A 14,986-nucleotide genomic window follows, 5' to 3' on the forward strand; every position below is an offset into this window, starting at 1 on the left:
GCTCAATGACGGCCTTGAGACAGCGGAATCAAATCTCTGAAGAGTGAGACTGAGCGGCAGACTTAGATTTACAACACCTTTCCATGTCTCCGACTTCGACTTGCCGACGACTTACACGAAAGGCGGGCCTCTTGCGGCTGAAAAGGGAAGTCCCGTGTCATCATCCGAAGCGGCAGTACAAGGTTTCCCATTGGCATTGGGATCAATTCTGTGTACCTGGCACTGGAGTTTGGCAATGAGAAGTTTCCTCTACGGAGGATAACATGACGGTTCGTGGGGGATGGCATTACCGGTTCAGGACGTTTCTTGGGTGGCATGGCGTATTTGGAGTTTCTTCCGGTTATACGAATGTAGGACAAGCTTTTTGTTCTCGGCTACGAAACTGAAGTTTGAGGAAATTTTGAAACATTGTAATGGGACGCATGGTGTGGCATGAAGGAAGTTCGGTATGCTTCATATGGTGGCATCTCAGTGCCGTTGAGATGCTTGAAGAGACCGGATTGAGACAGTCGCAGCTTGCTACACTAGCTGTCGTTGGGCATTACTCTCTGGATGCCTTTCAAACCCTTCTGTATCTAAACCAGCATCATATCAAGGCACTCTAATACTTTCATTCAATTTCGTCTTGTTAACTGATACGCGTTCGATGCCCGACTTATATATCCAGTTGTCCTGGCTGGATCATTTGACAATCTGATGATCCCGTTCCTGGATCATTTATTCCTGAGATGATCCATCCCTTGGATCATTGAAGGATTCAATGATCCATTCCTTATTGGCTGAAAGGTCCGACGTTTATCCGGTGCCGCCCACCAAGGGTGGCTTATTGTTGCGACCATAAGGCTGGGTCGTGACACGATGTCCCCCTCCTGTTGGTCTTGTCCTCAAGACCTTGCTTGCTCCATTAAAACCCATGAGTCCCCCACTTTCAGTGAGTGTCCCGTTGCTTCCCGTGATCTCTTGTGGCGGCAAACTGCCTAAATTGGCTGGCTGTGGCGCACTGTCAAGCTTCAGCCACATGTCCAACTCCCAGCGACGTAATTCCACATGGAACGCTGTGCACATGCATCCGTCTTCAACCCTGTCGCAAACCCAACAAGTCACTCCCAAGCTATCCTCACACTGCCCATGGCTTTACTACACAACTTGACTGACGGAGAGCAGTCGAATCTCTCTCCGGTAGAGCTTGCGCAGCTCCTGTCCCGGTTAAAGCAGTCTGTGCTGCATCCGAGCCCCGAGCGCGAGCGAAGACTGCGCAACAGCGAGTTTGAGAGGACGAGGGTCGAGGCTGTGAGGCTGGCCAAGAACATACTGAAGCTGTTGGATGAGCGCTGATATTCTTTGGCGTAGAACCTGCAATACGCGCGGGCGGCGCTGACGAAGCTGGAGCAGACGCCTCTGGCAAGGAGGGCGGATTTACAGAGCGATCTCACAACACATCGGGAAACACTGGACCTGTTGTTTGATCGGCTAGATGACCTGCGAAATGTATGTCGTATGCATTCGACCAAGCAAAAGAGCAGGGCTGACGTAGACTAGGTTGCTGTTGACGAACAAGACTCGTCGGAAGGCGAAGACCTGCTAGGAGACATCATACACACACCGAGCGAAAGCCTGGACTCGAGACGGTCGTCGAATGCGCCGAGGGCAGAGGGCGACTCTGAAGACCCAATACACAACCCAGAGCCTCCTGAACCGCCGTCTCCAGCCGAACCTACGCCCGAACCCTCTACTGCGACGGCCACCACTGGTACTGCAGCGACCGAGGCCGTCGTCAGTGAACAACCGTCCACGCAAACGACACAAACACTGCGCGCTCGCGCCTCCGCCTCATCACCGACTCCTTCCGCCCACAGCACAGCCCGATCTTCCCTCTTCGCCAACCGCCGCAAGCCCGCAAGCCCAGAGACGTCGACGGCCACGGCAGAGGCCATCCTCGACCAGCAGCGCTTCGAGCAGGACGCCATCTCCAGCTCGATCCTGCAGATGGCGAGCGCGCTCAAGGAGAGCTCCAAGAGCTTCTCGGCAACGCTGGAGGAGGACAGGACGGTGCTCGGCGCGGCGGGGGCGAGCATGGAGAAGTCGGAGCTGAGCATGGAGGCGGCGCAGGGGCGGATGGGGTCGCTGAGGAGGATGACGGAGGGTAAGGGGTGGTGGGGGAGGATGATGTTGTATGCGTGGGTGTATGGGCTGATGGTTGCTTTGGTGTTGCTGGTGTTTGTGTTTCCAAAGTTGAGGTTTTGAGGGATTGGGAGAGGGGGCCTCTTTGGGTTGGGATTCATGTGTCATGATGATTTTATGTGTATTAGAGCATAGACAAGCGATGATATTATAGGTTTGATATGATACTAATCTGTTCAACCGGCCCTTGATGTTGCTGCTTCGCCTCGAGGGTCTGCCCTGCCCACCATTGAGATGCCGTGGACATCCTCAGCTCTGACAGCAGTTGGTATTCTTTCGAGTCTGATACCCTAGCTCATTCTGGGCTTATTGAGAAGAGGCCATCTACACATCTGCGTCCAGCATTGTCGTCCGCATCTCTTCGGACTCCTGGAGCTCTGTCTGTTCCTCTTCCTCGCCTTCATCCAACGAGATGCCCATTTCGGCACCATCAATGTCGACATTATCTCCGGGAGGCGTTCCAGACTCTGAATCAACCGATTGATCCTCCCGAGCGATGCCATCGCCGTCATGCTCTTGTTTGCCGGTACTACGTGGTTCAGCTGCTCCGTCCTCATCCTCATCCCTGACGGGATTTTCTTCTTCCACCGGCGGCCAGGGCAAACCCCTCAGCTGAGCATTAACCTCAAGACAATACTCGTAGCAAAATCTCAGCCGTCTTCCAACCGGCTTCCCGCCCGTCTAAATCACAGTCACGTCACGTCAGCTTCAATCCCATCCATCTCACAAATCTCTCCCCCACAAGCCCATTCATTCATCACCATAACACTCCCTCCCTCTTCAACAGTAGTAGTAGTAGTAATACACTGGGGGGACAAAAACACTCACCGGCGGCGAATACTGAAAATAAGAAGTCGACATGGTCCCTTGACGAAGCACCCGATCCTGCCACTCGATGCCCGTCTTGATGCGGAAAAAGTCCATGAAGAGATCCATTTCGCGGCGCCAGGGGCCGGAGCAGGGGCTTGGGCGGTGGAAGCTGGGTTGGGAGGCGCGTTTCTTCTTGATGAATTTTGCGGCGAACCAGTAGAGGTGTGGCTTTGCGTTGGATTCCCAGAGCTGTTGTGTTTTTTTGATATATGTTTAGTGAGATAATGTATAGTAGTATATGCGTTTGGGGGGATGGGGAATGCTTTCTTACGCAGAGAGTGTAGCGTTGGCCGAGCTCGCCTGTTTCGATGTCGTCGCGGGTGATGTCGATTTGATAGCTGAAGAATGTTCTGTCGGTGTAGATGTGGAAAAGATCTAAAGAGGTGTGAGCATCGTCAACATCCCCTTGTTGATGTCAAGAGAGAGAGAGAGTGCGTGTAATGTATGTGTATGTGTGCGTCTCACTCGTGTTGACGGCCCTCTCGCCCTCCCTCTTCCCTCGCTCAATGCGAGCCAGTTCCCTCTTCGCGGCATTCTGCTTGGCGAGGATGTTGCGCATGGAATATTCCCTCTCGGGCAGCTTCTTGTCGTTGACGGCGGAGATTTCGAACCAGTCGCAGTGGACAATGTGCTGTTTCTTTCCACGGGCCAGAGCTTCTTTGACTACGTATTCCAAGTACACAGATTTCATTCCATTAGCGAGAAAAGAAACTTGCCACACGTAATATTCGAAGCAGAAGGAAACGAAAGGATTAAAGGAGGGGGGAAGAAAAGAGAGAGAGAGAGAGAGAGAGAGAAAGCTACTTCTGGGAAGTTTCTGGTCGAATTGCTCCCGAGTGCAGAGCAGGTGCGTGACTTGGTCGTCAAAGTCTTCTGTGAAGATGCCTTTCCGAAGGGTGGTCCATTGGCGGAGGTTTTCGGTGGTGAGCTGGCCTGGGAGAGGGCCTGCTGTGGCGATGACGAGGTTCTTGAAGATCTTGCGAGGCATCTTTCTTTTTGCGTTACGTTCCCCTATGGGTAGATAGATTCGGAAGAGACTGAGCTTGGAGAAGAAGTCGAAATGTGGGATGTTGGGTCTGTGAGGTGGATGTTGTGGTTGACTGGAAAGAAGATGAGGCTTTGTGAGAGATGTGTTTGGTTGAGATGCAGATTGTATGAAGCCTGACGATTAAGGAGCTGTAAAAGTAAAGGCATGAGGTTGTGATGTACGGGCGGCGTGGTTGTTCTCGAGCCCGGGACGACTTACACGGCAAGTCGGAGATGTTAGGTGGCGAGTGGACGGATGCTACCGAGTCCAGCCGCAGCACGGACAAGGGCCACAGAGTATCCCATACACTACTGGGGTCAAGGGGTAGACAAGATAGACACAGCATATTCGTATAGACATGGCGGCGGCAGGTGGCAGAAGCATATAGTAGGCTGATAATCATAATCTACCCTCATGTCTGTTGATTTAATCCCTCTGTTCATCTAATCCGCGAGAGGGGTTTTATCCCATCTCCTGAATCTACCTAATTGCCTTGCCAGCCTTGACAAAGGCAGTAATCTTGGCCAAACTCTGCTTGCCATCCTCCTCAACACCACTGCTCACGTCCACTCCAACCACCTGGCTGCTGAACTCGCCCAGTGCATTGACAGCCTCCGCAACGTTGTCGGGGTTGAGTCCCCCGGCCAGGAAGATCCTGAGTTCTGGATCCTTCTGAAGGAGCTCCTTTACGCTCGAAACGTCCAACAGCTTGCCGGAACCTGCGCCAGAGTCTAACAGAGGAACAACGTGATATCCGCGGATACCGACGGCAGGGTGGTTGGGCTTGAAGCAGCGGATGACAGGCACGGGGATTGCCTTGGCCCACTCGATGGGTTCCTCGCCGTGGAGCTGGACGATATCAAGGTTGTATAGCCTCTGCTTCTCCAGCACTTCGCTCAAGGGTTGGTTCTGGAAGATACCCACCACCTGTGTCCTCGTGGTCTTGAGATTTCTTGTTGTGAGGTCAAAGAAGTCCGTAGCGGCTGACGAGGGAATGTGTAGTGAGGCAGGAGTCCCTGAAGGCTTGGTGTATGAATGGACGGCGTCTGAGATGGCTAGGGCAGCCTCGTGGGAAGCGGCTCTCCTCGCTCCGGGCACCAGGTTGACGCCGATGAAGTCGGCGCCGGCCTCGACCGCTTCCAGCGCAGCCTCGACGCTTCGGATGCCACAAATCTTGACGTGCAATTGCTCAGGCGTCTTGTTCTTCGGCGGCGGTTTGGATCCGGAGCACAGTTCGCTAATGAAGGTCGTCGCATCTGGTGCCTTCATGATGGCCTCGCCGACAAGGACGGCGTTGATTCCGTCTCTTTTGCAGTCGAGGACGTCTTGGTGCTTGTTGATGCCGCTTAGCGCGCAGATGATGGTTGAATCGGATACCATGCTTCGCAGACGACCCGTGGTGTTAATGTCGACCTCAAAGGTCTCGAGGTTCCTGTTGTTGACGCCAATGACCTTGGCGCCGAGCTTGACGGCTGTCGTCATCTCGTCTGCGTTCTGAACTTCCACCAGAGGCTCCATTCCAAGCGACAGGGAGTACTTGTACAAGCGCTCCAGCAGCTCGACCTCGAGCATCTTGACAATCAACAGCACAGTATCTGCTCCAGCCAGTCTTGCCTCTAGGATCTGGTACTCTTCAAAGATAAACTCTTTCCGCAGGATTGCCGGCCTGTTGGGCATACCATCCAGCACCTGGCGGACAGCTCGCAAGTCTTCAATGCTTCCCTTGAACCACTCGGGCTCTGTCAGGACAGAAATCACACTCGCACCGGCAAGTGCGTATTTGCGGGCCTGGACGGGAGCCTGAACTTCCAAGGCAAAGACGCCCTTGGAGGGGGAACCGCGCTTAATCTCCGCCATGAGAGCCACGTCAAAAGGCGACTGCTTCAACCGGTTGACGAAGGGTACCAAGGGGGGAGCGCCGTTCAGGTCGTATGCGGCTTGGAGGTCGCTCATCCGCTGAGAGGGAATCTCCTTTTGCTTGGCGACGGCAGCCTTTCGGTTTGCGTAAATGGTCTGAAGAATGTTGTTCTTTTGCGGCTTGGGCGCAGAAGAGCTGGTGGCCTTTGAAGCAGCCTTTTGGAGCCTTTCGTTCTCCTCCCAGGTACCGCCCTGCATGTGCAAAAAGTTCCTGATCATCACACGACCTTCCGCGGTGAGGATACTCTCCGGGTGGAACTGAACACCCTCGACCACATACTTCTTGTGGCGAACGCCCTGAATGATGCCAGCCGAGCCATCAGGCTTGGCGATCCAGGAGGAAACCTCCAGACACTCGGGCAGAGTGAGATGAGTGCCGGCAAGAGAGTGGTATCGGGTCACGGGAAGGCCTTGCGGCAAGCCGGCAAACACTCCTTTGGCATCGTGGGTCAAGGGAGAGGTCTTGCCGTGCAGCCATTCACCCGCAGAGGAGACATCGCCGCCATAGATGTCAAATATACATTGCCTGTGTATGATGGTAAGCCACACGAAGAGCCATACCTTTCGGCAAAAGCGTGGCGAGAAGAGGATTGAGCATGAGACGAATCAACTTACAGGCCCATGCAGACTCCCAGAACAGGAATCTTGCCCGCAAAGTGCCGGATTGCGTCCCGGCTGACGCCGGAATCGGTTTGAGGGTGGCCGGGGCCGGGGCTGATGATGAGCTGGGTCGGGTTGTGCTTGATCAGCTCCTCCACCGTGATCTTGTCGTTTCTGAAGACATGGACGGTGGCACCCTCGAGCACGAGGTACTGGTAAATGTTCCAGGTGAACGAGTCGTAGTTGTCAATGAGGACGAGGTTGGAGGCCGTCGCAACTGGAGGAGACGGATCCGGCTGGTGAGGCGAGTGGTCGATGATACCGGAGGACGACATCTTGACGGGCAAAAGGCGCCAAACAATGGTGATGGGAAGAGGAAAGAAAGAAAGACGAGGTGAGATGAGGCGCAAGCTGCCGTCAGCAGAGGAAAAAGAATGTCTGCGTCCTTGAAGCCCGGGTTACATGAACGGGACAGAGTCGGTGCTTCTTCTGATGTTGCCTCTCTTACTATTGAGTTTTGTATGAGTCAGCTCCACCATCAACCAACAATCTCTGACATTTGGCGCTACTGCTAGTCTTCAGAAGCCGTTATGTCTGTTGGAGTGCCGATAAAGCCCCGGTCTGGCTGTCAAGTACCTACTGTAAGGTGCCAGTATCTGGCATCTAGACTGTACCTACACTGTGTCTGTGTGCTTACTTTCGCCCCCAGACCAGATCGAATCGGCGTCAATCGTACAGTGTCTAAGCATAGAGTTACTGGATCCTCTGCACTGTGTCGCTCTTGCACGCCGGCTAAACCGCGGGTTCCTGGGAGCTTCACCAAAAAAGTCCGACCTGCAGCTGCTGCTTGTTGTTGATGCTGGACCAACTCGAATCCAGCATCCAAAATTGTGCCAAAAGCGCGTCGACCGTGGCTCTGCACCGCTCTCGCACCAACAGCCTCCAGGTGATGCGGCGAGCGCCTCGGCCGCCTTACTGAGACTCGTGGCAATGGCGCCGGTGTCTGATAGCAACTATTTTCCCTCCGTGGGACAGTGCCTCTCCGGGGACAAGGTGCTTCTGTGAGTTGCGGCGCTGCTGTGCTTCTGCTTCTGTCTGGCCAAAGGGGAACTGACCGCAGCATCAAGGTCGTGGAAGCTCGTCGCCACGGCTCTTTCGGACGGCACCGGGGAACGACAGAAGAGCTCTGCGATTGTTCGATTCTTCGATGACGACTATGTCCGCGGACTGCTGAGCGAGCCTGCGACCGCGTTTGCGCCGCCGGACGAGGCTACGAGCAAGAGCTTCGAGACTAAGATCGCCCCCATCAACGTCACCTCCGCGTCGACAGATCGGTACGACATAAATCAGTTCAAGGAGGATGCAAAGTGGCTCAGCAACAACGCCAAAGTCAACTTGGTCGCTGCTCTGCGGGTCGTCCTCGTCGAGTACCAGTCCCGCTCTTCCAGGTATCTTCTCGGCCCTCTATCGTCCCACGATGCCGCCAATCTGCAGGATGCCGCGGGCCTGCAAAGTGGCCAGGGGTTGGCGTTTCTGTCAGACTTGGGAGCTGCAGCGGCGCTGGATGCCGACGAGATATCCGCCGAATTCGACAAGCCCGACACGAGAAGGCGCCGCTTGTTTGATACCTTTTTGACCGAGCGCCGCTTCTTCATCATGGTTGCGGACTATGCCACGTCCATCAGGCTGTATCGGCGTCTTCCCATCTTTGCTCCTGGAGACGACAGCCTCGCCGATCTGTACAAGTTGAAGATGTCTGCTCAGCCGCGCGATGAGATGGAGGCCATGCTGCCGGCCTATCTGGACGTCGTCACCAGCTGCATGAGCGGGATCGAGGCCGGCATGAAGGCATTCACGGATGAAGAAGTGCTGCTCAACGACGCAGTAGAGTTGGAATGGCTACGCAGTCTACTGACCGAGATTGTTCACAGCTTGTCTGTAGTTCTCCAGCTGGTAGACTGTTATGGTAGCGATTTCCCTCCATCCTCAGTGATCAACCAGTGGTTTTCACTCATGGAGATCTACGGCTTTTTCGACTCCATACAGCCAGTATGTGCCTGCCTCCCATGCTCCGTGAGTCCTCATCACTAACCGCAAGACAGATTGACCAAACCACTGCCGAGCTTGTCACGCCAATGAAGGTCCTGTCTTCAGCCATCTCCATTGGCCTGCTCAAGCCTGCGCGGGCGCTCGCATACCTATCCGATCGAGACGAGGATCCCGCACAGGCTGACGATGTCTATGACTCTTATCTGCTCTCCCCTGATGTCTTGGAACAAGTTCATAAGAGCATCCTGGACGCGGCCGGCTCAGACTTGGAAACTGCCTGCCCCGTCATCTTCACATGGTCCTTTCTCCTCCACCGACTCAACGTATCCTACCAAACCAGGACCGACAAGCGTGACAACCTGATACAGCAAAGCGCTCGAGAAAAGTTCGAGACCCGCAGCGTGATGCGCACACCTACTGGGCGGCGAAACTCAGCTGGAAGCATTTACTCCATTGAGTCTTCCAAATTCGATGGCTTTCTCGAGAACGCATCGACCCCTAGGGATATGCAGGTTGTCGAGCAACTTGCGGCTGTTGCCACAGCTCAGGGCAGGGTCTTTGACATTATGTCAAAGATGGCCGAGACCTTGGGCCCGTCTGTGGACGGCAGCATGTCGCCCCTGATCAGCTCGCGCCTTCGCGCCGTTTTCCTGGAGCTCCTCAAGGTATCATATCCATTCGTCGGCTACCAGTCAGATACCGTGAGCTGTCTGCACGCACTTCTCTCCCCTGGCCGAGACTACTGGGACCTATCCGTGTCAGAAAATATGCCTGTAGCCCAGGACATCCTCAGCTCCATGCTGCGAGATGACCTGGCCATGGATTTCTTTTTCCAGCAAGCCCTTGATCGACACCCTTACGAGTTCCTTCCCTTCATCACGCTCTGCCGTATACTTTGTACTGCATCGCAAGAGAGTCCGGATGACAGGACGGATATGATCCTCGACCTGCTTCTCAAGACGCCGACCATTACCTTTACACTCCCAAACCTATTCCAAGGATACGAGCTGGTTCAAGAAGACGAAAACACCAACTCTTTCTGCCTCTTGGAGGAAGTCCCCCTGATTTCTCTCTCATCCTCGTGGAGTCGGCGATACATCGAGGATGACGCTTACAGAATACCTGCGGGCACCTACGGGCGTTTCATTACAGATACGGGGCGCGTTGTCCTGATGGACTATCCTCACTCAACCTTGGCACTTCTTGGTCGGCGACTCGAGATTAGCCTCTCTCAAGAAGGGTATCGTTGCGAACTGGGAATGCTGCAATCCGAAGAGACGGCCGAAGTGATTTCGTTATTGGCGACGCTTCTGCGAATGGAGCAGCTGAAGGTGACGAGGCAAGGCAGCAGCAGCAGCAGCAGCGGTGCATTAATCCGTTATGATGACGACCTGCTGTCCGAGGCGAGCGCACACATCAGCGGCGGCAAAGACATCGTCACTGTCGTGTGCGAAACCATGGACTACTATATGCAGGATGAGTTGGCCATGACTGAAGACAGTGCTGTCGGCGTGCTCACCGCATGCATCAAGTTCCTGCATGCTGTTCTCCAAGTTCAGCCCAGCCGGGTTTGGTCGTACCTCGCCAGGACAGAGCTTCTCAACTCAGAGTCAAGAGCTGGCAAACTCACCAAGATCACCGGTAGTCTCGAGCTGGTCGCGGAGCGATTCGAGTTCCTCACGTCTTCACTCTCGCTCTTCTCTGCGCTCATTGACACTGCCATGTCATCTGCCGTCCAGCGTCGGGCGGGGAGTAAGCCTGCGGGTCGACAGCAACCAGAGACGAATCCTTGGCTCGGCACTGCTGACAAGGTGCTGTCGCAGGTTAGCCTTTCGATTGCACAGACATCTGTGGATGTGTTCGAGAACACGTCGACATGGATGTTCGACTCGGAAAGCAGTAGAATAGTGCTGCTGCGGAGAGTCGTCCCCATCCTTGACAAGATTGTGCTTTACACCTACAGCATGGGCGATTCTCCCAGGTCTGACAATCTCACGTCCTGTCTTCGCCCCGCTGCTTCCCACATCATTGACTGCTTTCTATCGCCATCGAGCGGAAGCCTGCGGTTTCAACCTCTTCTCCTCTCCTTCATCTCTGCCCTCACGAAATCAGACTCAACCCTCTATCCCAAACGGACGGAAACTGTTCGAAGCCAGATAACGTCAGTGCTCGACTTCTCTACAACTCTTCTTCGGGTTGCAAAATACCTAGAGCGGCCCTCGACTTTAGTCGAGACGTATCTCTTCAAGACCTCCACGTTAACAGCGCGGCTCTGCGCAGTGTCAGACCACTTCCGTGTACCGGCGTTGTCGCTGCTGGAGGCACTGGTTGTCAATGCCGGCCAGTCCACCAGCGAACCCCCCTCCCTTTTGGGATACCTTGGCCCTCATGTCTCGAAATCCTTCCTCCACATTCTGGCCGCCATTGGCCAGCCCTTTGCCCTGCCGAGCGAGGTGAAGACCACTTGGAGATTCTTTACCTCCATCTTGAAGAACCGACAACAATGGATGTCCAATTGCCTTCTCACAGGTCAAACGCCGCGGGAGGCTATGAAGGAGGATACCAAGAAGAACGAAATGTCTGCGGATTCGGTCCTTGCAAAGGCCCTGTCAAAGCTCAAAAGCTTGAAGGACCTAGACACGGGAGAGGCCCTCGTCATTTTGGATTTCGTTACAGCGGCACAAAACTACTGGCCTTGGACGGTGTTTACTCTCCAGAAAGACACGTCTTACATGGATGGGCTGCGAGCCCATGTCCGTGACCTGAAGCCTTCCCATCAGACCGTCAAGTCGGATGCTGTGCTTGCTGCCACCCAGGCAAGGATTGCTGCGTATATTGCAGAGATATTTGCCATGCAGCTTTACCATTCGCGGCACCTGGGCAAGGCGGACACGCTTGCCAAGGGACTGACTAACGATCTGGACTACTACCTGCGTGACGGTGTTGAGGTGTCAGGCTACAACAAGTCTCTCCACAACAACTTTGCAAGGAACTTTTCCAATAAGTTCTTTGGGTGCTCTCTAGACAACTTCAAGCGCACCGTGGTGTGCCCGAGGGAGCTGGGCGAGAATTATTATTACGACCTGGACCGCGCCAATGAGATATTACGATTCGACCCTGGATGGCAAGGGAGGAAGGGGGCTGGGTTCCTCAACGAGATGAGACTCGCCAACGCCAACCTGTCCCTGGTCGACGCACAAATCGTGAGTGTCTCCTTTTTCCTATGTTATATGATGTAGACATGTTGCTGACCCTTCCAGGCTCTCTTCCACGCATGGGAACTTTTGCTGCTTGAACTGAGTACATGCTTTCCCGAGAGTGATGCAACCAAAAAGCACATGATGCAAGTTGCACAGCAGTGTCTGAATGCCAACCAGGTGGTCCCCGGACCGGAGAGCATCTTCCTCAAGATCGTCGACGCAAGAGCCGACCTAGCACTCATTCTGATCCAGCGCTTGGTCAAGTCGACACTTGCTGTCAAGGATGTCAACCAGCTACTGGAGACTTTGATGGGCACCATCAACAGTGTCGAAGAGCCCTTTGAACCCGAGTCCATCGCTTACTACCGCACGCTTCTAAAGGCCCTGTTTGTAACCCTGCGAGCTTATCAGACAGCGTCCAGCAAGGCAGCAGCGAGCTCTCAGGCGGATCTCGAGGGATATCTCGTAACGGTTACTCAAATTATTCTGAACGTGCTCGACACGGTGGTTGCCAGGGGCTTCCGCTCGCTGGTCAGCTTGATTCACGATAAGGCGACGGATGTCTTCCCCGAGGATCTTGCTCTCCTCACAGCCATCATGCAAGCTTGCCTGAGCGTTCCCAACATTGAACAGTCTCAGACACAAATTCTCAACATCATGGCGTCGCATGACGCTACGCACGCAGCGACATCGTTGTACTCGTGGGCTGATAAGCTCGGGGAGCATGGTGATCCCGTGTATGGCGAACTCAGCATCTTGTTCTTGCTGGAGCTGTCCACCCTGCCCTTGTTGGCGGAGCAGCTTGCGTGTGACGGGGTGCTCGGCGCGATCCTGTCTGCCAATCTCACCAAATTCTTGCTGAGGACCAATGTCTCGCCGTATGCGGATGCGCCCATTGCACAGCGGTGCTACGGGATCTGGGTGAAGGGGATGCTTCCCCTCATGCTGAATCTGCTCACTTCTCTCGGGGCCACGGTTGCTCCTGAGATTGCCTATGTTCTGAACCAGTTCCCGCACTTGCTGCAAGCGAGCGTGGAGCGGTTTGAAGCGCCAGGAGCCAGCCGAACCAAGGAAAAGTCTGCGCAATACCTGACGCTCCTTGGCACCTCGGAGATTCACTCACTGGCACTTCTCACGCGCATTCTTGCGGCTCTTCGAGCAAACAACAGCAGAGATATCCCGCCGGTCGAGTGGGATGAGGCGGGTCTCCTCGAGAACGTAGACTACTGGCTTTCCAGCAGACGTCTGTTGAAGGAGCGGCTTCTGCCTCTGGGGCCGCGGGAGATGGAATGGAGGGGAAGAAAATTGACGGGGGATTGCGATAATGTGCTGGAGGAGAAGGTGGTGGCGCAGCTGGAGACGGTTCGCGACGTGCTCAGCGAGGAATTTGAGGGCTGAATATGGATATATGTCGGATTTTGCTGTTCAAGCCACGTCGTATGTGATTAGACAAACTTGGGGACGGTAATGGATTTTTAGGAATTAGGCGTTGGACGTTGGACGACTACTGCATCAGATGTAACATATGTCTCGTTATGGCTTTTGAGTCGGGCATTTCCATTCATTCTCATTCAGCAAGGTTTTCATCCATTGATTGATGGCTTTCCAATGATGGACACCGTGCCCTCGCTTTAACTACCCTTTTATCCCATGATGATGATACAAATGATTCCGCCTCAAGACGTTGAGCTCGTGTGTCCCAGTGGCAACATCCCGGCATGTATCTCTTGTCTCTTTGTTCCCTTTCTCACCATAACGCTGTGTATCATACAAGTTCCGGGAGCACTGCCCTCGTCTCCCAAACAGGCTCCTATACCAAAAGGATAACCAGAAAACCCCGGCCCCTAGCTATTGTTTCCAGTCCATGGATACCAAGGCGCCGTCATGGAGACATGTCCTCCTTTCGTTTTTTATCATGTTCTTTTTTCTTCTTCTGTGTTTCAGAGATTTGATGTGTGTGTTTTCTCGTATGTTGTTGCATTTCTTATTTCTGCATCTGCTGCGTAATCTGGGCATTGTGCTCCTGGAAGCGCTCGCTGACGCGCTGCTGCGTGGCCATCCACTTGAGGACGCAGCGGTTAAGACAGCCGGTCTCCTTGGTGGAGAGGGACTTGGAGGTGAAGTCGTCGATGCAGGAGGTGAAGCAGTGCTCGACGAGGCCGCCGAAAGCCTATATGACATCCCCGTTGGCAATCCATTAGTCGATGGGGTCTTCCTTTATAGACGTGTGTGCGTAGAGACGTGAAAGGGGGACATGAACTGGAGGACGTACGCCGACGAATTCTTTGACTTGGCGCTTTTGCATGCGCTGCTCGAGGGTGCGCTGCTCGGCGGATGTTAACCTGGTGAGAAAGACGCAGCGGCGGTTAGTTTATTCGTATTCCGCGTGAGGGTATGATGGAAGGGGTGTTTCGTACATGTCCATTGTGGCGGTTTGTGTGTGTGTGTGTGTGTGTGGTGGTTTGTGATGAAGGCGGAGGGAAGGTGTTTCGGTTTGGGAGCGTTGACGACTTAGTTGGGGAGCTTTCTTTGGAGGCTTGATGACGATGAAATTTTGATGGATGTACTATTTCCGCGCGACCCCACATTTTGCTTGCCTGGCTGTTGTTCGGGACTGGAGTGTGGAGGGTGATTGTTCGCACGGAGGCTGTAGGTGGACTGGAGCGTGGTGGTACAGTGTGAGATGGGGACTGTTGCTGGTGTGCACCCCAATTGATTGTTGCTGAGCTGTTAACATACGGCTGAGGCATGTGAAGGATGATGTAGCGATTTGTTGATGGAATGCGGATTGTATACTACTAAGTGTTGCTATCTCTTTTCAGCTGATAAGCTCATACCTCTCTCTCTTCTGGCATCATCACGGTGATGGGAGATGAAGGACAGGAGGAGTATGGAAGAGGCATGCTCAATGCCCCGAAGCTTTCAAACACGCACGCAGTAGAACGACGAAACGGACTTGTGCCGATATCAAGCCTCATAACATCGTCTACTCTACTTGGTGGGAGCTTGACCATTGTGCTAGGCTACGATACGGGAATCGCAAAAGGAACAGGACGGGAATCAATGCTCGTACCTGCAAATTGCCTAAACTGCCCAAGTGAGGTCAACGTGAGTCCTCGAAAGAAGCCGGGCGCAGCGTGGC

General features: G+C 54.0%; 5 protein-coding genes across 5 annotated transcripts; 2 read left to right on the forward strand and 3 right to left on the reverse strand.

The window, feature by feature from the left end:
* Positions 1–1,128: 1,128 nt before the first annotated feature.
* CCMA1212_006014 (uncharacterized protein) lies at positions 1,129–2,244 on the forward strand (the record flags this gene model as incomplete). Its single annotated transcript, XM_073703255.1, has 3 exons — positions 1,129–1,290; positions 1,351–1,488; positions 1,540–2,244. 3 exons carry the CDS (start codon positions 1,129–1,131, stop codon positions 2,242–2,244), a joined length of 1,005 nt encoding a protein of 334 aa, XP_073558214.1.
* A 261-nt stretch (positions 2,245–2,505) lies between these two features.
* Positions 2,506–4,039, reverse strand: CCMA1212_006015 (uncharacterized protein; the record flags this gene model as incomplete). Its single annotated transcript, XM_073703256.1, has 5 exons — positions 2,506–2,862; positions 3,010–3,240; positions 3,323–3,426; positions 3,517–3,714; positions 3,856–4,039. 5 exons carry the CDS (start codon positions 4,037–4,039, stop codon positions 2,506–2,508), a joined length of 1,074 nt encoding a protein of 357 aa, XP_073558213.1.
* Positions 4,040–4,558: 519 nt separating this feature from the next.
* CCMA1212_006016 (uncharacterized protein) lies at positions 4,559–6,930 on the reverse strand (the record flags this gene model as incomplete). Its single annotated transcript, XM_073703257.1, has 2 exons — positions 4,559–6,521; positions 6,611–6,930. 2 exons carry the CDS (start codon positions 6,928–6,930, stop codon positions 4,559–4,561), a joined length of 2,283 nt encoding a protein of 760 aa, XP_073558216.1.
* A 655-nt stretch (positions 6,931–7,585) lies between these two features.
* CCMA1212_006017 (Nucleoporin NUP188) lies at positions 7,586–13,242 on the forward strand (the record flags this gene model as incomplete). Its single annotated transcript, XM_073703258.1, has 4 exons — positions 7,586–7,656; positions 7,723–8,644; positions 8,698–11,847; positions 11,905–13,242. The coding sequence occupies 4 exons, from the start codon at positions 7,586–7,588 to the stop codon at positions 13,240–13,242; spliced, it is 5,481 nt and encodes a 1,826-aa protein (XP_073558215.1).
* A 586-nt stretch (positions 13,243–13,828) lies between these two features.
* CCMA1212_006018 (Mitochondrial import inner membrane translocase subunit TIM9) lies at positions 13,829–14,269 on the reverse strand (the record flags this gene model as incomplete). The annotated part of the gene is made up of 3 exons (XM_073703259.1): positions 13,829–14,014; positions 14,117–14,186; positions 14,262–14,269. 3 exons carry the CDS (start codon positions 14,267–14,269, stop codon positions 13,829–13,831), a joined length of 264 nt encoding a protein of 87 aa, XP_073558212.1.
* Positions 14,270–14,986: the final 717 nt, after the last annotated feature.

The sequence above is a fragment of the Trichoderma ghanense genome (genome assembly GCF_004382785.1).
Source record: "Trichoderma ghanense strain CCMA-1212 chromosome Unknown scaffold_6, whole genome shotgun sequence".
Lineage (NCBI taxonomy): Eukaryota > Fungi > Ascomycota > Sordariomycetes > Hypocreales > Hypocreaceae > Trichoderma > Trichoderma ghanense.